At 30.4% G+C, this 26,173-nt stretch overlaps 1 protein-coding gene across 2 annotated transcripts in view; it reads left to right on the forward strand.

Annotated features, from left to right (window-relative positions):
• LOC100169402 (octopamine receptor beta-3R) overlaps positions 1–26,173 on the forward strand; it is a 195,177-nt gene that overhangs the window by 52,586 nt on the left and 116,418 nt on the right. For both annotated transcript variants that reach the window (XM_029489381.1, XM_001948486.5), the window contains exons 2-3: positions 1,808–2,861; positions 24,971–25,116. In XM_029489381.1, coding sequence (XP_029345241.1) covers positions 1,978–2,861; positions 24,971–25,116 — 1,030 coding nt within the window. In that variant the 5' untranslated portion in view covers positions 1,808–1,977. The remainder of the gene's footprint in view (positions 1–1,807; positions 2,862–24,970; positions 25,117–26,173) is intronic.

Below are 26,173 nucleotides of genomic sequence, written 5' to 3' on the forward strand. Positions count from 1 at the left end.
ATATTTGTTGAGTACTTTTTGGAATAACCTAAAAGCTAAAAGAAACGGTAGACGCCATGATTTCATTTTAAGATTTCTCAAATGTCCTGGTAGTTTTCGAGTAAACCGCCGGAAAAACCAAAAACATTACGTAAACCAAATGGATCTGTTTTGAATTATATATATATATATGAACCCAGTTTACCACGGAATGTTCTCCGTGAATACTTTTGAAGTTATAACAACCGTTATGGCGCCCACGTTAAAAATAACAATAATTCACCACTATCCCTCGCCGATATAATCAAAACTTAGCGAGGGATACTAAGATGAAAACTGTAAGACCATACAGTGCAGCCTTACAGCATAATATTTAAAATGCATTGGCCGGACAGTTTTCGTTTAACCCACTAGAAAAATGTAATAATTTTGTTTAAACAGAATTTTTCTCTGGTGTCAGAAACAACAGTTTCAAACTAACACACACTATTTACCCAAGAATCACGGAACCACAATTTGCCACGACAATAATCACAAGACTTCGGCTCTGGTATTTCGCTCTTGTTCCAATTAGTAGTCTAGTTATAATAATTGTTATCTCAGAACTACAGCTGCCGCCACAAGACATGCCTGACACAAGCCGGCCTGTACCCGTATTAATTTTACTTAAATGCTCACGTGGTAAAATATAGTCACTGACATAGTATTATACATAGTTTAGTGTTCAAAAGCACGTGGGTTATACCTACGTCACGACGCGTACATTATAATAATTATTACAGTCGTATAGTTATAATAAATTACCCAAAGCTCGTCCGATTTTATTTCTATTTTAATCTCAATCCGAGAAAATGTACATTAACTTAGGCAGGTACAAATGAAATATTGTTAGGGCACATACGATAAAATATATAATAATATCATACGATAGACGATCACTATCCTCCGTGGTTTTAAAGTCGTAAAAACATAAAATTACAAAAGAGACATCTATTATGACGATGGTCTGAACATACGTAACGACGTCTTGTCTTCGTGGTACCGTCATCGACGGACGTGGCCATTTTCGTACGTTTTATTTCATTGATTTAATAATTGAATTAGGTACGTGTTTTACCAACATTTTTATTGGTGGCAATCGCCAATATATTATATGATTTACGAGTAAAGTGTACCAACAACTTAAATAAATGTAATCCGGTTAGTTTAATTCTCGTACAGATCGATATCTGCTGTTTTTTTCGAAACTGAACGACATAAAAGTCAGTCTGAATTTTCATAATAAAAGCCCCCAAAAGCATGCAACTCAAATAGGTGCTCATATAATTAAAGTTTCGACAGAGTACAACTGACAAATAACAATGCTTAAAACTAAAATATGAGAAATATTTTTAAAATGTCCAATGTCGTACTTACACACAGCCATACAGAACTGTGACATTACATTCATTCGAATTATTTAAAACACGTGCATAACAGACGGCAATTGCGATTTCAGCTTGACAAAAAAGGGTGGTAGGCTTATAATAATGATTGGAGATCAGGGCTTGAAACCGAAAATATTTATTCCAATTTCGATTTCGATTTCGGTTTCGGATATCTGCATTTATTTTTTTCGATTTTGTTTTTGGTTTTGGTATCGATCTCGGTTTTTAACTGTTTTAATCGGTATTCAAAACAGGTATCCAATATTTGTTTCAAGCCCTGGTATAAGTAATATGTTTATATTCTCCCCGTTGGAAGAAAAAACGACGTGTTGTCTGACACGAAAATAATAATACCTATTTATTTATTATCGTTTGTTATAACGTTGCGTTTCGCGTTTCAGAAGCGGAAGGGCACCACCAACCGCGTACAACGATCAACGTCCACAACGCGGAGCAAGACCACCCGCACCACCCGCAGCACCGGCAACAACACGACCGGCCGGAATAGCACCCACCGGCGGGAAAACCACCACGCACGATGTGACCGCCGTTCGGGGGGCGGACGGCCACCATGGACCCGCAGATGTGGTGGTACGACACGGGATTTGTACCAGGTGGTGCGCAGATAGCTGCAGTTGTCGGTAACAGCACGTGCGGCGGAGGCGTCGGCGGCGGTGTCGGTGTCGACGGTGACGGCGGCGGCGGCAACAACAATAGCAGCGGCGGCGTCGGCGCAGTAGCGGCCGGTGCAGTCGGTTGCGCAATCGGACCGGACAACAAGACGGCGCACACGGTGGCCGGAGACGGGACGGCCGCAATCGGCGGCGGTGGCGGCGACCTCGTCGGCGGCGGCGGGACGGCGGAAGATGTGGCCGCGGCCGTGGGCCCGGTGCTCGTCATCAAGACGGTGGCCATGTGCTCGATAATATTGTGCGCGGTGCTGGGAAACGCTCTGGTGGTGATCAGCGTGGTGCGGCACCGGAAGCTCCGCATACTCACCAACTACTACGTCGTGTCGCTGGCGTTCGCCGACTTCCTGGTGGCGCTGTGCGCCATGTCGTTCAACGCCAGCGTCGAGATCACCGGAAAGTGGATGTTCGGATACGTCATGTGCGACGTTTGGAACAGCCTGGACGTGTACTTCTCCACCGCGTCCATACTCCACCTATGCTGTATAAGCGTGGACCGGTACTACGCCATCGTCAGCCCGCTGCAGTACCCGATCACCATGACGCAGCGTACCGTCCTGTATATGCTGCTCAACGTGTGGACGCTACCGGCGCTCATATCGTTCCTTCCGATATTCTTCGGTTGGTACACGACCGCCGAGCACCAGGCGTTCCGCCGCAAGAACCCCATGTCGTGCGTTTTCGTCGTCAACCGGTACTACGCGATCATATCGTCGTCTGTCTCGTTTTGGATACCCGGCGTCGTCATGATCGTCATGTACTACAGGTACCTACGCGATTTATTGTTATTATTGTTGTAGTCGTCGCGAATCAAATACTCGGCATCAGTGGTAAAAAATAACGGTCATTTCAAGAATGACGTCAGAAACAGGATCATGTGGGTATGGTTGGGAGGTGGAGAGGAACTTTGTAATTATTTTTTGTAACGAGTAAATTCCGTTGAGATTAAAAGTTCTATATTATAATGTATTATAGTGGGGTCGATTACAACGCGTATGGATCGAGGTGTAGTGGTGCGCTGAACAATACATAATAACTACACTGGGTGAGTGTTGCAGCATAGGCACAAATAGCGTTTGAGATTTGGAGAAAGGGTTAAAGCTTTGCTGTAATAATATTGAATAGGCTTAAAAAAAATTTGGGAAATGTTTGTGTTTGCCTGGAGAAACTTAGCCTCTAAAGCCCCTCCCCCTATTTGTGCCTCTGTGCAGCAGAGATAACAATGCAATGACGTATGTAGTGACTCTGAAGGATAGAATAAGAAATTAAATCATTAGGGGTAACTGGGTAAGGAAGAAGTGGCGCCGACCTGTAGACAAAATAAGGGAGAATAGGTTGAGATATTGTTCGTTTATATTATGGGAAGAGGAAACTCGGACATGGTGCAGAGAGAGGCTATGGAAATGAACGTGGAAAGAAAGAAAGGGAATAGGATGACCGAAGAATATCCGGATAGACATAATAGTAGCTGTGAGTAAAAGTGGGGTGGTGGACTTCTCTAAAGAGGTGTAGAGCAAGGGTAAGGTATGTAGTTGCAAAGAGCGAAAAAAAGAACAACCAGAATATTATAATATGTTTGCAGGTTGGACATATTATTTTGTATTGTTTTTTTTTCTATTCAAGGCACAAAAACTACTTTCGCACAACGGAGATCGAATAAGCCCATTGCGACTTCGATACTTATTATGATGTATCATAATAATAAATTTGAGTAAACATAATTATTTAGATCAGCGATATGTCGTGTATATGTGTATTAAAAAACGTAGGTACACATACGAGCACTTATATGCAATATTTTGATGCTATTCGACCTGAAAATCATCCAGAATATTAACCACATATTCGCAAAAAGAGCAATAGGTACGTAAATTTTTGTTAGGTAATAAATCATATTTAAGAAGTAAATCATTAATTTTCACAAGCACTAGATACTAAAAGAAACAGATACAAAGCAAAGTACAACACAAACTGCAGAACAAAGACGTGATAACAGCATCGACGCAAAAGAGGAAAATGAACAAATACAAATCTTAGCAAAATTATATCACAAAAGAAACGAGTAACAATAAACAAAACGGAAACTGAAAAGAAATTGAACAGTTTAAAGTTTTATAAAAATATATAAAATTTAACATATTTCAATGAAAATTAAATCAATTCACTATATATGTGTTCCAGTCTCTATTTGCAATACATAAGGTATATACTCAAGAGTATAAATGTTTAGGTTTATTTAGGTAGTTGATTATATATGTTTTCCACGAATTTATTTCGTTATTTTGTTTACACAATTATTATGTATACCTATAGGATATAACGACAATAATAGTGATATTCCTAATTTAAAAATGATGTGTGCATTTTTTCGGCCAGTGAAATATCTAAACGATTTTTGAATATCATATTTACAGAAGAAAAAGATCTTTGAACTATTATTTTTAATTAATTTCAAAAAAATGTTAAATAAAAAACAATAACATTTGATTTAACTAAATAATAGTAAGAAAAAATGAGTCGGTTGAAAAGCTGAATGGACTACAGTGACGATGTGTGTTAGTTGTTAAATAAATAAATGATAAAGAATAACTTGATGCCACTCAATAATTTCAATATTAGTATATTCTATATACATAATTCAAGTCTGTTCAACATAACTAGTAGAGGTGGTTTAAATTTTTCGTTTTAAATTCAAACTATTAAATTTATATCAGAATTTTTCAATTTAATTAGAAATTAAAGAATCTAAAATAATTAATACCTACGAAGAACAGTTTGGTAGTATAATAATGCTGGTTTTACCAAATTATATTATACTTTTGTCCCATTACTTTTTTTAAATGATATACCTTAATCGTGACTATTTCTATAAACATATTTTTTTATACAACTGTATTATGCTAATCATGAATTCAGAAAATAATAACAGTAAACACTGAAATATTATTACGATTTTAAATATCGTAAAACATCTTGGACTTAATATGATAACATGGTTGAAATAATTGTTCATATTTTTCAAACGTAATAAATATTGGCAGCAAAATAAGAATTAGTATGCTTTTAGTATGATTTCCGTTTACATAACAAACCTATCAACAACAAATTTGTTACCGTCGATGATTTTTGTTTGAAATTTTTTTTATATAATTTGGATTGATTTTAAACTAGCCGATTTACAAAGTATGGTAAGGTATTACTTTTTTTTACCTACGCTTTGAGTTCAAACAATAACTAGCACCTCTACAATTTTGTTTTATAATTATGGTGGAGAAAAACCGACCATATAGGCAGAACATTTTTACACAAACATTCAAGTAGAGTGTGTTTTCGACAACGTACTAACGACGTGTATCACTGATCTCTGGGACTCAAATATTTTGTTTGTTTATATTAAAAACTAGGGATTAAAATTTCCGGAAAAATGGTTTTGAAGAAAAAAACTGGTTTTTTTCGTGAAAAATTGAAAATGTTAGGTTAGGTTAGGTTAGGTTAGGTCTAATAAATAATGATAGTTGATAATCATATTACATACATATTATACATACCATACCTAACTTAAAGTCTGTAGTGGATAAATTTAGAGGATTCTATACTTGATTTATAAATAATTATAATTTGTAACATTAACTACTAAAGTACTAAGTACTAACTATTAAATATTTACTATATAGTTATTTCTTATCAGTTATTAATTTTATTTTATTTTTAAATATCCGTATTAATACTTTTAATAGTTTAATTTTAAATTTTATTACAATAATACATTTATAACCGTATTGGCAAATGTGAAATGACAATGATAGGTTCTCTTAAATATTTTGTAAAATGGTTTTTTTTTTACATCGATTATTTTAATTTTTATGCATAAATGCAATTTTTAATTTTTAAAAAATTTGGTTTTTTTTGGAAATGTATTATTTTAATATTCTCCAATTTTTCCGGTGCTCTGGGAAAAAAACGGTTTTTTCCGAAATTTTCCCGAATTTTTTGGGAAATTTTCCGGCATTTTGATCCCTATTAAAAACTATAACATGAGTACTTTATATCATGTTTAATATACATAATAAATGTATTATAAATCAGTCAAACTTGCAGACGTTAACATAATTCCTATGATAGGATATTAAAATAAATTTCAATTTAAAAATGAACAGTGAGATAATATTTACAAAACAAACTCGAAGATCGAATGTATCTTGACGACATAATAATATATACACATTATGCCCGTTGACAATGGTGCTGTATTGTATTATTTGTATATTCATATTAATATGATGTACTTATGCTATATTTGTACAAGCTATTGTATTTACATTTTTACGATTACTTACGATATTATATTGGTATTAATACGTTTCTTCGAATTTTATTCGACAATTGACATTAGATTCGATGTCTGCTACCGATCGTCGAGTACAAATAACAATATGTGTTTATAAACATGGTTTGCGTGTAAATGCACACAATGTAATACACGGACCATTGTACTTAATATTCTAGCGCTACAGCCTGCAGCATAATCGGGATAATATAAATCATTTCCATGGTTGATATTAATGCAAATATAACTGCGATACGTGATTGCCTCTTTTTGTATTCCCATAATCTCTCGTTCTAATTGGCAGTGCATCCTTCAGTATGAATTGAAAGTTAAATGTAGCTTTGCATAATATATTGACATAGCATATTTAGCAGAGCGTTTACTATTGATCAGTGGTTTAGATTAAATTGTTTTCGGAATAACATTTTCGGTAAAACAAAGTGGCTTTACAAACGCACTAAACCTCGTACAAATAATAATAACACGTCATCCCGTAATCGTACTACAAACATAACGGCCAAGCCCACGTGAGATATTTAATCACAAACTATTTTGTAATCAACTACCGAAACAATCCGAATAATTAAATGTGTGCGCGTAACGAATATCATAATAATAGTATGTTGTTATAAGATTTAATATAGGTACATACATTATTCGAGAATATATTAGTACGCGTAAAACGGAATATTATCGTAATTTAAAAGAAATTCCTACCTAGTATTTTATTTTATTTGTCACTTGTTCAGTTTTTCGATAAGCAAAGTTTTTCCCATCAATTCTCAAGCTGTTATCATCAAGTACGAAGTAACTCCAATAGGTATTTCAGGTGACCATGGTAGGCGCGTAGAATTCTGGTTGAGCTTCTGAACAATCTATCAGAGTGATGAGAAATAGCGTTCAAACATACAGTCTTCGGGATCAAAAACGAATGTTGGAGGGAACCTCATCGAACTAACAGACATAGTGTCTCCCCAATTATGCAGGTAAACTGTAAAAACGAATAGTGGCCAACTGGCTCGTAGCGTCTACCGTTGAGTTTTAACACTGGTCCAATCCAATACGGTACCGAAATGGAAGATCCACAAATGATTCAATCAATTGTGCCTCACCACGTGCTCAAAACACTCAACTATAGTACTACAGGTACCTGTGTTGCTTTAGGTCTGGGCTTTATAAATGCTTTCAGTTTAGTTACAGATGACCTCACGTCATGAGAGTTCTGCACGCTCTAAACGCACCAAGTTACCCTATCATGTCGTTGTTGAAATGTATTTTACAATTGAACTATGACCAACATCGAATGCAGTGAAACAGGCAACAGCTGATGATCAAAATCCCAGTTCTTTTTAGGATCCCATGTGGGTGTATTATCGGTCAACAGTTAGAAGCTCTTTTTTTATAGTAAAATTGTATTTTGTGAAGATCTACGACTTGAACTGTACGTTGTCGTTATCTATTCCAATAAACTACCTATGCATGTTTGTGTATTACCAGTTAGGACTATTTAGACCGAAAAAAAGATAATTAGGGCAGTAAAAAAGTGAGTAAAAAACTAAACGAAAATCGAAATAATAACGTGATTAACTTAATTAACGTAATTGCTACTTTTAACTTTTAAGCTATTATCACTTTCAAACAAATTTTTCCTGTAATCATTCTTATCAAAAAATAAAAACTACGTAATAATGTTAAATGCTGATAAATTAATTTGTTTCTAATGTAAAATGGTTTGCCCAAAAATTAAATTATAGCTTAAAAATACTTGACATTGGATTGTATAATTTCTGTACTGCTTATCTAAAGTTACCTATTGGCTAAGTTCTTACAAATTACATTGTTCTGAGGTTTTTGGATAATATGTGACCATCTATCCGAATTGATTATTTTATATATAAATATATTTTCTTAAATGTTTTCCACTAAAATGTAATTCAGTCAATAAATTCTAATTCGAAATTAATTTATTAAAAATTAAAAAAATTCGAAAATCGAATTCACAGTAGACCACATCGAAAAGACGAAAACACATAATATATTTCAAAAGATTGATTCATCGTTAATTTTCTAAGGCATACACTTATTGTGCATTGTAAAAATATTATTTAAACATCATAATTATTGGATTTAATATAATATTTTATGATTAATAACAGAACATTTTTTTCAATTGATTTTTAAAAAAAAAAGGAGATGTCTCTTGACTGTATAGTAGGTTACGAGTGTACCTCATGACGCAAGTAAGTCATTATAATACATAATATGTTAAATTTTAAATTTAATGATACAAAAAACGATACTGATGTGGAGACTCATTCGGCATCTATTTCGAAGATCATCGTTTTATAATTTACATGTATATTTTTCTTTGAGTAGTACAACAGTAGATCAAACTTATTTTTATCAAATACATCAAATATGCTAAAGTATTATTAAATGAGTATGATTTGTATTAATGTATAACCATTCCGATGTAAAATATAGGAATGTGATAAGGTCCATGTGTATCATAGTAGATTAAGATTAGTTTTGAAAATATAATTGTGTGCATAAAACAAAAGTATACATAAATAATGGGAAAATGTTGAAGTCTTAAAAGTTAATATTTTTTTAATTACAACTGAATAAATAAAATTAACACAAAGGCATAATAAATAAATATAGGTGGAATATTTTTTTAATGAGTCATAAAATGAATAACTAAATACGTACTACTCCATTCAAATTAGAATTTGTAAGTAAGAGTAACTAGATTTGAATAACTTTTCAGGCACAATTTTTTTTTTAACTGCAATATACATTTTACCATAAATATATATTTTTACTGTGGGTCTGAAAATAATAATATACTTTCCATTTATTTTAAAGGTTTATGTATAATATATATAATTAGCAGCTAATCATTTATAATTATTAAATAATATTCGAATTCTGAATTTCAAGTATAAAATATATATTTTTTTTATCCAGGAAAAATTGTTTTCTAGAATCGCTTGACAAACATCGATTTTTAAATAAAGTCAATAAGGTGATATTATTTAGACGATGAACACTCAATTTGACGTTAGGTATAAACTATTTTCTCTACTCTGCCCAACATAATTCTTAATATTAATAAAATGTATTTGTTCAAATATAATTGTCAGGCATAACAAAAAAGGTTAATGGTTTTTGATAAAATGTGTTTTTCTGTAAAATATGTGTCTTACAGCTAGTGTATTTTTTTTTACTCAGATTTTAAGTACGGTGGAATAATAATTTTATATAAACTATTTAACATTAATTTTATGTTTTTGTTTCATTTAAATCTGCCACTGTTAAGCCTAAGTACATTATGTGCATGTACATTACCTTAGATTAATAAAAAAATTTACAAGGGATAAAAAATATTCATGAAAATTTTGTGAGTTAATAATGATGTGGGTATGCTATTTAAATTTTTAACTAGGTATATTGAAATTCACACAATTTCATAATTATAACGAATTATGTTTGAATTTTAACTTCAACGCAAAAAAAATTGTGGCATTACATTTTTGATATTTTTTTTATTTCATTAAGAACAATTTATGATAAATCTTATATTAAATCTTCAAACTTTTTGAATTTGACTTAAAAACAAACATTTTGTCAACACATACACACAATAACAAAAAAAGTCTACGCTTACTAGAATAGTCTTAAAATTATATAATTATTTCTAAAAAAACTAAATATAAATATTATCTTCGATTATTTATTTTTGAATTACAAAAGAAAAACAAAATCGTACTGATGCTGCGTAAAAATGTAAATTGTTTTGAAAAGTACTGGGAATTTTTTACTTTTTTTTACCAATTATATGTAATTAAAAACATGAAGTTTTTCATGAAATGTGTATTTTTTAATGCTCCAAAATGTGATGACAGACTCAAAAAAAATACACATTATTGTGTTACCAATACAATATTGCTCCATTCAGAATCTAAATTTGAAATAGGCACCTAATTCTTCTTCTTCTTCCGATCTTCACAATTTTTTCTATCTTTCCACATACCTAGTTACTTTTTACCAAGCTAACTTTAATTTTGGTTGTTTTTATTTAGTATCCATATTTATTTAAATGTATTTTACATAATAAAAGTTCTTATATCATAATAGCATTATATTATATACCTACTTAATATGTGAAATACATTTTTTAAATGAAATAAAATAATATGCAATTTTATAGGAGGATTTTTCATTGTATCTGTATGCAACATGTTTTTATTTTTGTAATTTAATTTAAGTACACTTTTTTTTAAATGATGATTGGCGTTACTTATTCAAAATAAATTAATAAATTCTTCATTGCTTTACATTACTTATTATAGTAATATTGTAACAGATTGTGACAAATAAAATTTTAGTTTAAAGAAAAAACTGAATTGTACAAAAGTTTTCAATAACTCGCGCTATTACAGTGTTTTAAACAAAACTTTACTTGGTATAATTCACAATGTGATTAAATGTTGCTTTTGATAAATATAATTTAATTTCGTATCACAATAATTGAATAATATGATATTAATATTTACTATTATTGTTAAAATGTTAACGAATGGTTTTGAAATGAAATAATTCGTAATATAAACATGCAGTGTTTTGTCTTAAATTAGACGTATACTTGGATATGTAGGTACAGCATGACGTTTAATATTATTTAAAATATTTTTTGTATAAATCAGAAACATTTGGTTATTAGGATTTAAAAAAAAAAAATAGTAATTGCAGTTAGGTATACCTCTACTAAGACATTCAAATAAATATTAACATAATAATAATATAATAATGGCTTAGAGCCATGACCGGGTCGCATGTTCATCACATTTACCTAAATATGTTAATTAAAATATGTTAGAATAATGAATTGATGATTTATAATGATAATATTATATAGGCACCTAACGTGCTGTTTTGACAGTCGATGGGGGATCCGATATATAAAAAAAAAAGAGCGATATGTGTGCATTCGTATTCGTTGAGCAATATTAATATTAGAATAATAGGTGAAATTTATCGTACCATTATTTCGTCAAAACAATTGTGGAAAAAGAGGAAAATAAATTCAAGAGTTCGGCTGTGGCGACGACGGACGGACGATCGTGATAATGACAGTTCCGGCCACTGCGCTGCGTGTGATCTGTTGAGATGTTTGAAGTTGAAGTGTACCCATTTCCTTTTTACATTTTTTTTTATGTCATAAAGAGCCATAGAGTGTACCTCCGCCACTGCTGTCATCGTTTAAAAACATGATCAAACTACGAGCAAAGGTTTGATATAGGTGGAAATGTCACAGGTTTTAATTATACATGGTAAAATACTTAAACATTTGACCAACATTCAAAACCTGATTGTCGTCTACCTCCAATAAAATATTAACTATTACAATATATCCAGCTATATATACAATTTTATAAAAATAAAATGCGTTTTACCGTACGACATTGAATATTTTTGTTACGTCACAGGTGGAAATGTTATAAATATAATATAATATAAAATATAAAAATCATCGTTTCAGATTCTCCATTTTTTTTCAAACAATTTACCGCCATTTTTCTCTTTATTATAGTTGGTTCATACAATTAACAAACTATAAAACTTTAGATCACGTCTTGTATATAGACTAAGGTATTACCCAAGTGTTTCAAATTTTTATAGAGTGTTTTATTGGATTAAGCTCTCTATACTTACTCTATTCGTAGAAAAAAACTGAAAGACGTAAAAACGACAACGACAGCGAAGATAAAGTTGGAGAATCTTGATGGTCATTTTGCTCGTAAAAGTAAAAAAATAACTGTTTGGTTTTTATTATTTCAGAAAATTCAATGCGTATTACATTCCTTTCCTTTTCTATACATAATAATATTTAGTGTATTTAACACTTGACGAATTTGCCTGTTCCGTAAATGAACCAATTTCATTTCCAAAGTGATTTTTCACCATAAAATAATGTGTCACCATTTTGAGTTATTTTATTCAAAGTAATATAAATAAAAGACTATTATGGCATTTTTTCAGCAACAAATATAATCAATTTAAAAAAAGCTTATTTTGTTCACTGTAAAATAACTTTGGTTAAATAGACCTTTTTTTAAAAATGGTGAAAAATGAAACTCATTATTTTCTTACTCGTGGGTATTTCATCTTTATGGATATTAACCTTTAATGCAAGTTTAATCCAACCGGTAAAATGCATAAATTATTTTAATCACTCACTTACTATTTTAAACTTTATATACTATCTGCTTATTTAACTGATAATTAAAAATATATATATATATATCAATTATATAAAATATATTCAACCTTAAAGTTTTATTATAACTTCCTACGTCATGAGGGACATATTATTTATTGAAAAAAAATATACTTAATTACGCAATTTAATAAACAGTAACCATATATACATAGTAATTGTATTTTTAAATATAAAAAACGGTGATCACCGTAAAATGCACACATACTCATGAGCCGAGACCCAAAAATATAAATATGTATTTAAATGGCAATAATTGAATTGTAGACAATGATACGAGTACTAATCAGATAATTTTGATATAGCACGTAATTTTCAAAAATTATAACTTATCAATACTTGGTGTGAGAACTTGGCCGTAGGGGGTATAAGAATAATAAAATATAATATCGAAGATGCATCTAAATAAGATTACTTTTTCTTTCGATAATAGTTTAGCTTATTTTCCTCTTGTTTATATTAAGCTTAAGCTAAGATTGTTATTTTTATGGTTTGAGAAAATAACGAAAGGAAAGAAACCATAATTAATGCGAAAATAATTAAATATAAAAATAATACAATACAAAATATGTTAAATGTGATATGCATTTTAAAAGGTTTTAAATAGAAATGGGGAAACAAGACTTTCTGTCTGGATAAAAATGAGGAAATTTAGACCATGTTCGTTTTTTGGGTGCCATTGAAGAATGAGGATAAAGCTAAAAATAATATTTGCCCTCTAGTACAGTTTATAGTGAAACTCTTGATAATATTTATGCGATGTGTTAGATTATGTGATTGAAAAATACGTTAACAATTTTTCAATTTCCTGAAAATGTTTTATTCTTTATTTAAATTTTGCGCATGCAACATGAATCACAATGAAGCGCCTAGAGTTATAATCTTAGGAAATTTCGTTCATCTCATATAATCTCGCGGAACGCACACGTAAAATAAGATAGTACTAGTACACGAGCAACGAGCTTCCTTATAAACCTAATAGGTGTAATAAACGTATTTTATATTATTTTCCAAAAATGAGTTGAGATTTAGTTTATTTATATCAACTAAGTTTGATTACGTGAAAGACACGCGTTGTTGTTACGTTAGATGAGTTGAATAAACTAGAAAACTACTACCTACCACGGCTACAACAATCACGATATATAAACAGAGCTCGTTTTTAAGCTAAAATAGAAGAATATTGTTTTTCTAGCTTGCATAGTACAATATATACGTCATAAAAAGAATATTTGAAGATACACATTGAGAATTTCAAATTTTTTTTAATATTATTAGCTTTTATGTATGTGATCGCGTTTTGCTATTTGAGGAGTAAAAATGATTCAATAATTCATCATTTGAGAGACATTTCTGGAGAAAATTGAAACGAGTTGGTACTGCAGGGGGCAAAAGTAGAAAGTTCCGAGTACTTTTAAAAATAACCAGAGGAAATGGGGATATATATTTTATGCATAACCAGGTTTTGACAAAATCAATTTGGTTCCTTTATTGTAATTTTAAAAAAAAAAAAACTGTATAGACTAGAATCAATATCATAATATGTCTAGCTGTTTAGGATAAAATTCTGAAAATATTTAAAGACAATTTCAAGCATCAATTCACTAGATTAAGTTTATCCTAAACAGCTAGACATATTATGATATTGGCCCTTTTTTTTAGCTACAATAGACAATATAAAGTGTTTTATTATTCACACCATTATACCGTAAGTCGCGCGTCGGTATTTATTTGTAATATATAAACAAATAGCAATAATATATGATATAATAACTAATACTATAATTATAATAAAGTAACAAAATATAATATACCTATTAAAATACATTTTTTTATAATAGTTAATACTTATTAGCCGTAGAAACTTGAAACATTCCATTATTATCATTTTCAGATTTTCTATATAGCTACCTAGATAGAAATGTTCAACATTTTTTAAGTTATTTATATCACGGCCCACGAACCTTTTAACACTGTTCTACGGTACGTGATATTGACTTATAAGTTAATTAGAATACCTATATGATATACATTATTATATATATTACCTGTATTATCTTTAAAACAAGTTTAATTTAAAACCATGCAATTTATGGTAGTGATATTTGATTTTAGAATCTGGGCATTTTTATTTATTTTTTTTATATCTGTACTAAAAGAAAAAAATCTTTGATTGTTCTTATGGGAGGTCAAAATTAAAAATCCTCAATATTTTTTTTAAATAGGTATTCTGGAAAAACTAAAAAAAAAAAACAGATCGAAAATATACAGTACTTATACATTATACAGTTTACACTATACGGATCGCAATCGGACAATCCTGTACTAATAATAAAAATAATAATCTGTGACAAATGTTAACTAGTTAATTTTTTTCTCGATTCATCTGCAGTTTAATGAGTCTTTCGGTTATGGTCAATGAAGTATGGGCCCCGTCAATCAATCGTGATTATTTGTTTAGTTTTTGAATATTATATGAAAATGTATTAGGAATATATTTTGAACTAATATCATGAATAAATTATTTTCAAAGACGAATTCTGAATAGAATTTAAGATTAAATATGGAATCGAAAATGAAAAAGTAGGACCTATTCTTTATATTTTATAAGTCTGGATATCTGTCATGCAGTTTCCAGTGCTATATCTTTTTATATTTCTCGTGTCAGTTTTTACATCCATAAAACAGTGTTCCTTTTATTTTTATAATATGTTGCATTGTTGCTATTCAAATAATAAAACGGAACTTAATACCCCTGAAGATATTTTGTCTTTGAAAAACAATATAAAATGAAGAAAAAAACATTATTAATAATTTTGGAATTCCTCGAAATATTTCAACGATAGAGCCGAATTTATTTACTTCACTACAAAGTACAAACCTAACTAAATTTCAACAAGGACTTCGGTGAATCAATGAATAAAACAGTTTCTCTTACCAACCGATCGATATTATTGATTATTTTTTATTATATTATATCATATTATGTCTTGCCATTAATAAAGATTATTATGACAGACCAGTTTGAAATTCAATATTGAATATTATATACCTATTTATATAGGATTATTATACAACGATTTTCATGTCTCCATTACTCACTCTATTGTAGCCCATACAATGTAGTTGTAGTTGGAGATTGTATACCGAAGCTACCTTCAGTATTCATATAGAAACGTTACTTGTAAATCGCAAGTGAGTAATCAGTACTAACCACCATATTTTCCGTCGGCCAGTCGTCGGAAAAATGTGAACACTGACCGATTAATCCACGTCCATCGTGACGTACCGATTCCGATCAAATTGTTTTCAGGTCATCGTCCTAAAGTGAGAATTAAACAGTGGTGTGCAATACGATGGAATTCTGGCGAAATGAGCCTTGTTTACGCTTATTTGCGAGACTCATCACTCCCAGTTAGGTTGGGATCGCTCGTTTCCCGAGGATTATTAGTGAAGTGCTGTGCGTCAAATTAAGTCACACATCACTCACCTAAAGCATAATATTATTCACGGATTTCCTGTATTAGATCGCCTCTATACGACCGTTACTTAGAATTTATATTGTATAGTTGCACGTAGCGTAGCGTTGTAAAATTAAAATAAACACTTTATAAAATAGTCGAGCAATCGTTAAATCCTTGAACGCCTTACAAAATAATATTATAAAAATTGGTCTCTAGACAATCACCCTATACACTCATTTTAAACAATAAGGAAAGGGCGTTCGCCGTGGGAGACATATTATTTTCTATGGGAACATTTGTTTTTATAATTTTTAGTAACAAATATTGTAATCTTGTAGGAAAACTTTTTTTAAAATTTGATTTATGTCCGTCTCGGTATATAAACTATACAATATATAGGAACTCGTATTAAATTACAGTCAAAAGCAAAGCATAAGGTTTTAGAAAATGGTACTGATCTAAGCTTATTTTTTTATAATTATTGCGAGAAGATTTTGTGGATATTTATAGGAACATAAAGGGATACTTCTATTCTATACATCGCACGTATGCCCCACCGACATTCGGTCCGGTGCCATATGATACGATGACGCGCGTAAAGTCTGTGTATAACCCAAGTTTTAATATATTTTCCCTTCTAGGAATTGGTCGTCCATTTTATTGAACTATGCCCCGTTTTGAAAATATAATATTTTACATAAATTATAGGCACAAGGGTGGAAAACGAATTTTTGGTTTATTTTTGTAGGGATATTTCAATAAACATAATATAAGGTATTTTACTATTTTTTTCTTACAAGATTTTATATTTTTCAATTAATTTTTAACAAACAATTTTTTAGAATCTCCTAATCTACGATAACATATTATATGATAGTAATTAAATTAAAATTAAATTATTAAATAACATAAAAATTTGTTTTCAAAGATTTTTGAATAATCGACATTCGGCACGATATACAAATAAAAGCTCTGAATAAATTTAATGAATTACCATCTTTAAATTTTTTTTTTTTTTCGAATTATAGCTTATAACCACGACTGTAGTTGAATTTTCTAAGATCAAATAAAACCTACGAACCTAAGAAACATAGACACTTATGTAATAATTTTAAAACGTACATTTTACGGTTTTGGCAACGACACACAAAAAAAAAGCGGCGTGATTAATCATTTTAACATGTTTATTTTAATACGCTGCTCCCTACTTGTATCATTTAGTATTTATTAAAATACTTGAATGTTTTTTTTTTTTTTTAATTTTCGACACTTGACTTCTATACAATATTAATATTCTATAAAACCATAGTGTAAAGCTTCTTAGATATTAGACTTTTATTGATATTACACAAAAGGTTGGTTATGTTCAAATATTAATTTGTGGCCTGACATTTCGGGGCAAACCATCGAGATAATTGTTTAATGTTATATTGCTCACGAATGCGAAACGCGAACATAACAAATCGTATTGTGCCCTACGATTTTATCCAAAATCAAATTAAACGTATTTTATTAGACTGTCATAAATAATGTTTAACGTTACTGTCTTCTGGGCTGGGTATTTTATTTTTTTTCTCACAATTATTAAATCTGTCTTTTTTTTATTTTGTTCAACGAACCATCACATGTGGTTACTCGATTATTATTATGTTTTTTTTTATAGGATAATGTTTATAGTCATCATTCATTCCCTCGTCATAACACCAACGGATCTTGGAACACTGGTATTGGGGTTTGAAAAATAATATAAACTATAATGTACTAAAATCAACGATAGAAATAACAATAATATGGAATGAATTACTTTTTTTTTCGTCTCACGATTCCACGTTGAGTTTTTTACGTGTTATCACTTATCTATACACATTTATTTTACTCACGTACCTATAAATTGCAAAAAACATTGATTTTTTTTTCCACGATCGATATCGTTGAAATTACATTTCGTTTTGTTTACAAACGCAAACTATAACACGACGTACCAATTAACTATACCTACTATAGCTGGTTGTAATTAACCCGAATTGTGAGTCCTTTTAGCTTTTTTTCACCGTTAAGGTTCTTATTGTGAGGCATAACTGCAAAGCTATTGGTTTTTCCGTTAGTGCACAATTTTTTTCTTCTTATTTTTTTTTTTTGTCCCACTGAAACCACTTTTAGCACGTTGTTAATGTGTTCGCCCGATTCTTTCACATATACCCCTACGTGCACAAAAGCAGTCAATCGGAAATTACGCGTAGATTGGACGTTTGTACGCGTATTATTAGAATTCCGAATTTCCCATTATTTCTCGAGAAGATCATTAGAGTCTGCTACGAAAGCATTCTGAATCAACGATGGGAAAAAATACACCAATATCGGGTCCCGTATAAATTTTATTAAATCCGACAAAACAGGTGCAAATCAAAGAAATATTTCCCATGTATATGAGGGTTAAAATAATATCATTACCGTTAACCAACGGAGAAGAATAATATATAGGTTCCTGGAACCTACATAATTAACTATAACGTACATATTTATTTTTTTTTCTATATCATTTGAAGTACTTAATACCCTCAATTGTCTGCTAGAATATAATATACAATTTACATACATACATTATGCGTGTATGATGAAAATTCGTTACGTATTTTAGGCAACGTGAAAATAGTGCATACTATTGACCTTAAAATAATCAAAAACAACAATATATAATATTTTAATTATATTATTCTGAACATCAAAAATGTTTGAATTTTGATTAATTATTCATGAAATGTTCTTACCCAGTAATGTTATAAAATTGTTGTTTTCAAACAATAATCTCATTATTCATTACTCATTAGTCATGAGCGTAATTGAGTCATGGCGCTGAAAGTATTCCAATTGCACAGTGGGTTATCGAGATGTTATTATTTTGAATGTCCTTAAAATTTCAATAACGATTTATTCTGCTGGTTTCAGTTAGTGTTTATAACAATTAATTCATATACAATGTAACACATTGTAATGTTTGTAATGTTAGTTTTAGAGATACCAAATAAATTATAATCCAAACCATCTCGGCTATAATGTTATGAATTATTTAAAACAAAACATGCACAAATCCGGAATCACATAAGATTGCTAGAAAAAATTAATTAAAAATCAAATAAAAGGTAAGAAAAGATACGACAAAAGGGAAAATCCTGGAGATATTCAAGTAAAAGATTTAGTATAATTAAAAGATAATGAACATAAGAGTAAGCTTCACTCATTAAGACCAGGTCCATTTGAGGTCATTGAGGTAGTAGGAAATGAAAATTTAGTCATACAATGAGGACGATGAGGTGTCACAGTACACAAAATGTATGTAAAACTATATTATATAACGATAAAACAAATGAATAAATAGATATATAAGTAAAACAGTTGGATGATAATATAAATTAAATAGGTTAATTTTTATTTAAGGGACATATAAAGGAATTTAATTTTGGAACTCAAGTTGGCACTTGAATATAAAGTACATGTGGGACATATACATTAGGGTTGGAAAACACTACAAGGTCTCTAATAGGGCACATCAACACCACGAACAATAAAATGATTGAACCTTTCTCAACACCAAAAATAACCGAAATAACTGAAATAATTAATAAGCTAATGTATAATTTATTACAATCGACGGTGTCATTGACAATAACACTACCTATGTAAACTTTTGACAGATTATATGAATAATTTGTATGATCCAAGTGATATATTAGATTATGAAAGAATATAATAAAGATAAGTTATACAATAAATTTATAATATTAATGAAATATAATAATAATAATAATATACAAATATGTATGCATAGATTTAGTCATTTAGATATGGTCATATAAAATGTAAATATAGTTATAAATAATAGCTATTGAACAATTTTACGGCTAGATTTGGTTACATTGGATGACGAGTGGTCCTACAAATTGTGATGAAGTAGAATTTTTAAAATATTCTACATATTATGAACCTTATATACAAGACAAGAGATTTTATTTTGAGAATTTGGGATCCAATAGAATAATAGGAGCAGAATACAAACTTCTAACTTACTTTTCAATAAAACCTATAGCAAAAAATATGAGTAACTAGAGACAAAAATAAAAAAACACAACAGCATAATGTAAAAACTAGGTGCATAGACTTGTGCGGTAAGTATCAAATAGTAAAAACTGATTTATAAAATGAAGTAAATACCCAGGGAGAACGAATGTCAATATGATAGGGTGTGGACCACACCAACAGTGATCACTGATCTGGAACTCATATGAAGAAAACGAGAGTTAATACATTAAATAAGTAATGTACACATCATTTGGCGTTTGTGAAATATCTAAAGAAAATCAGCAAAGCAATAAAACAAACAGAAGAATCTGCAGCCAACATTTTACATATTATAATGAAAGTTCAAACAACTGTAGTAAAAACAGTAGTTAAGCATTTTGGTAATACATTAAACCAAACAGAACAATTTTATTGTATAAGGATATAATAATTGTTAAAGAACAAACATACGTACAATAATGTATCAAATACAAAATAAAACTGACAATATTATGTTAGGATTACTATTAGCAAACGAAGTAGATAATTTATACACGATAATTGCAAATCAATTATATACAACTACAACCTTAGGACAAATAGTTACAGCCGCAACTCGCAAGTGAAGATATAATTCACCCAAGTATTAAGACACCGCAGGATCTCGCTGCAGCATTAAGTGCTGTAGAGCGGAAAATAAAATAAAAATATTATATACCTATGGGAACAAAGGCATCAGAATTAAGCGAGTTTCAAAGTACAACTTAGGTAAGCTGCATATATTAAGAAAATGACAGAATAGTGTGCATATTGAAAAATCCATTAGTTATAGGAACAGAACTTGTGCTGAATTAGCAAATTCACATAGATAGTAATATAAATGATAGAATATTACAGAACACCACAACCAATACTAGAAAATAGTGGTAACCAAAAGCGTGTGAGGTACAGCTATTCCAAAAATCGGAAAAAATGGCATTTCAATGTGTATTTGAAAAATTCACATTAGTTAAAAATATATACCATAAAACACAAAACGGAAACACATCGATTCACCCGGGGAACGACACATTAACAATAAGCTGTGCAGAATTAACCGAACCAATAGTAAAAGAAACAAGAAACACAGGAGAAATGACTGTAATTGTTGGTAACAATTGTCAGATATTTTCGAAATAGGTAGATAGTATTAACAGCTGTAGACGACATATTTTCAATAATAATTAATTATAAAAAAAATGTACATATGTGACCAACATGGCGGCGATGTCTTAAACAAAATACCAGAAAATATTATGTAGGTATCGTTTGGGAATAAACGAAAGACGGAGTAATAACCCGAATATAAAACTAACAGATTCACATGGTGTATCTAAGCCACTAGACGAAGTACAACAAATTATGAATAACGAAGAGAACAAAATTAAAATCATCAGTTATCTTGGTCGAAAATTTCGGTCGGTATATTATTAAATCTGTTATTATTTGTTTGCTGAAAGTTATTTTTATTGTTTCGTGAAGAATTATAATTAGTTCTATTATTTAAATTGTCGTTTATGTACCTATCTCAAATGTTCTCTCTCTCTCTCTTTATGAATTATATTCTGCTCCTTAGGGTATTACCAATTGCTTAGCTATTTCAATAATTGTTGGGTGCTTGGGTTTCGTGTTTTTACTATTGCTCTAATCGGATTTATTAGTCATTTTATGAATACTTCTAACGCTTGCTCTTTTAGTGTCTCATTTTTGTCTCACTTTCTAATTTATTAACTGTAGGTACCTACTTACGGTACCTACATAATTTATAATATTATATTTCTACTCTATGAAAATATTTGAACAAGTCTTCGCCGTTACGCATTTCTTAAACAATTTAGTTGTGTTTGTAACGCTGATGCGGTTTAAAGTCATTAAATGCGTCTGATAAATAACTTTTTATGTATACCCACTTAGTAATATTTTTATATTTTATAATTTTTGACTTTCTGCCGATTAATCTAGTTGTTATAAATTGAACAAATGTTGGTGCATTTTCATTTTCAACTAAACTTACTGCCATATCCCAAGCATTTATGAACTGGTAAATATCATCCTGTTTAAAATCATTCTCAAATCTTATGGTTACTGCAATTTTTTTTAATTCGCGGTCACCTTTCGAAACTTTATACTTTGTGTTGAAAATCTACAGTAATCTTACTACGTGTAACTTAACCTATATCTATATTTTACTTGGACTAATGCGTTTAACTGGGTAGGGCTTTCAACTCGGTTTCCTAAATCTATTAGCTAACTGTTGTGTTTTGTTTAATACTTCTAAATCTGCACCTGATTCGTTCGATGCAGATTAGCTACTTCCAAAAGATCATTTGGTTGATTTACAAAGTTGTTGTTTTAGCAATTGTTCATATTATTATACTAGTATAGTTTCTAGGAATTCGTGATCAGTACGTTATGATATATTTATTAATATACGAGAGGTGTACTATTTCATGGAAGATCAAAACCACCAATAAATAATAGAAATTAGAATATTATCCTACTGTTTTATTTATGGATATATTATAAATAATTTACTGTGTTACAACAGCATGTTGTAATTCTGGAAATAACCCTGGGGTATTGTTCTGATCATTTTTAGGAATGCGTAACAGTTGCATCCCTTTGAAAATCTCTTATCGACGGGTCCATTTGTAGAGTACACTCTGACAGGGACCCCCATAGCCGATATTGATGTTATTAAATAAATAGCTGAAGACAATTTCAACAGTTAACGTAAATTATTGTTTATTTTAATGTAATACAAATAAAAAAAAATTGTATTGTACTAGTCGTGTGTATGAGTGGCGTGAAGGTGCGTGAAGATTCAACGGCTACGTTGCATTTGAAAATTCTGTACTGCGGTCCCCTTATAAGTTCCAATTTTCTTGGACTGGAGTTTGCGACATTTGCCCTATGTCCTCGTACAATAAATTCTATCCATATTGCTAAACGCCTATCCATAAAAGGATTTCAGTTGGAAAATTTATAATAAATAATTGCGAGAGGGGTGAAAAGTACAGTCCATCTGACCATCTATAATTGGGTCTACGGCGTGACTAGCCGAACCTGGTGCGGATATGGTGCCAGCAGAACTGATGGTAAGAAGTGTGACAACCGATATTCTGGGACGAAATTACATAACGCGATGACAATAACAATAATATTGTTGATAATCATATAATAATTGGAGATATGTGGATTAAAAAGTGTTTTGTATGTTTTTGTAAGGGAAGATATTAAAAGTTTCCAATTATTAGAAGTGCCATATTCCGTGACGTTACAATACAATTATTTGATATATTATGTTACTATTTCGTAATTTGGGCTTGAGCCTGTACATAGTATAAACAAAATAAATATTGATGAATTATATATAATTATTATTATATAATACATATATAAGAAGACTGAAGGTAGTATATACTGTGTAGAATAACTATTTGAATTGGATATTTTTTAATATTTTGAAAAACATTCTTTAAATAATTAAATAAATAAATACATAATATGGATCTATTTTTAGCATTTAATTATATTTTAATTTACAGCGTTTTTTTTTTGTTATCAACCCCAAGATAAAGCATTGAATCATTCATGCTGTTAATCTTATAATGGCTAATAAACCTAGTATTAACTAAATAGTTAATAATTACAATATTTGTACAGATTTATTGGCGCAAGGCTATTTGCTAAAAGTAAGTTTTTACCCGGTTAACAGCACTCATTTGTCTTTGTTGAAATGAATCCAAAGGGTTCCTATATATTTATTGATATTCGGGGTTATTCTTAAAACTATTTGGTAACCGATGCAAAATCAAAATCAAATATGTTTGATAGAATTAGATCATGATTATGATCAAAGTTATGGGGCTGTATTGGTAATCATCCATATAAACTGCTCTATTCATATACGAAATACCTACCTACCTATAATATTATACTAATAAAGTACGAATATATTGGTAGACCACTGGCTATAGTTACGTATAATTTGACGTTACAATACTCCATGTCCCCATTGACATTTCACTAAGGATGTTAGAGGTTATCATTCATTCGACTCATGTATTCATGTGTACCTATATAATAACTATAATGTAGGTACTTACTCAACAAATCAATTGAGTATGGCTGTAATTCAGTGATTGGATGTAACCTCGTATACCTCTATTTTTTGAGCATACACCCTTTTCAGATGATCATTCGGGAAGATAAACTTTTATTGTGAAAGAGAAAACAGACTTTTCGATTTGAATATAGGATAAGAATATTCAGACTGTCTGGAATAATTAATAGTATGTAATATTCAGGCGATACATCGATAAAATGAAATGTAGAAACAAAACTGAAAATCTGTGTAATAATATGCATAATGGGTTATTGGGTTTTCCTATGGTTTATAAATTAGTTTTATTCAAAGTATTCGACGTCGTGGAAAATATTAAAATTGTAATACCATTGTGTTGCCCGATATATTTGAAGTAAAGAACAAAATATTGTACATAACACATATACATATAAACATTGAGTGTTTTTTTTTTTATTATGTTTGCATAAATGCATAATTCATATTTTGCAATTACACCCACTTAACCCTTTTATTTTTACAAATACTCAAAGCCCATTATCTAAAATAATATGCACACCCGCACATTCGAAATTATGATCGTTGTTAGTCGACGACTAATTTACGGTTTATTTTATAGGATTTACAAAGAAGCCGTTCGACAACGACAAGCCCTGTCCCGCACGTCCAGTAATATAATTCTGAACAGCATACATCAACACAGGGTTCAACACTACAGTCATAGATTACGGCCTCCAGACAGCGAAAACATGTCAAATGGAAACGGTGAGTTTTTTTTGATTTATTCATTTTTTATTTTCATAATAATATTGTTATAATAACACGTTGATCCAAATAACTGTTGTATAGTACATTTAGGTGGCAATAAATATGACCTTTGCCCTTTGGTGATATAAACATTAAGTGAAATGAGTTGTTATCGACCTTCCGAAACATATAAATTGTCAAAATAGTAAAACAAATTAGTTTTTTAAGAGTGCGTAAAATTTTACTAGTTATCTACTGCACATTATTACTACATATTATTTGTACGTATAGGTTAGGTATAGGTGAAATTGTACAGCATTACCTTCGGCTTTTACAAATAACTGATATAATTCAAAATCATAAGTTGTGTACCCACTAGAACATAATATTTTATTATCAGTAGTATTGCGTATGGTGATTGATTTTAGAATAGGTATTATACTTTTATACAACTATCGTGTATGTTTTCTATTGTTTATGAATTATCATTTTTATTTTTATGACGGGAAAAATACCTTTCCCAGGGCGGCAGAGCGCAAAATGTCTGAATCCAGTATTGTTTCGTAGAGTACTTCACAGTTGATACGATGATTATCGTCAAGCATCGCTGTCGTTTTATATCGTGATATTCTAGAATATATTATATTGTTTACGATATTCGCACTTTTGACGTCTAATTAATCATTAATATGACTTTCTAATAGCTTACGGGTTAAATATCGGTGGCTCATTTTTAAAATTCAATATCGGCACGTTTAAAATTTAAAATTGGCACGTTTTAGAACAGGCATTCAAATTTCAAATATTACAATGCGAAACCGTTGTTTTGAAAAAAATTCGTAGGTACAATTTAGCGTGGTCGTGATCGATGTCGTGTCCGATAAATTTAGATATTTACGATATTTCGACGTCTATGTTTTCCCATCGTGCCACTGCAGTCCTTACGACATCGGTGATCGTTTTCATGAAATTTCAGAATCCCACAAATGTATGTATTCGATGAACAAAGCGATTAACAGCCGTGTACCGTCAAACAAACACGACAATCATAGGCGCACATAGGGGGGTGCTTGGG

The sequence above is a fragment of the Acyrthosiphon pisum genome, chromosome A2 (assembly GCF_005508785.2).
Source record: "Acyrthosiphon pisum isolate AL4f chromosome A2, pea_aphid_22Mar2018_4r6ur, whole genome shotgun sequence".
NCBI classification, from domain to species: domain Eukaryota; kingdom Metazoa; phylum Arthropoda; class Insecta; order Hemiptera; family Aphididae; genus Acyrthosiphon; species Acyrthosiphon pisum.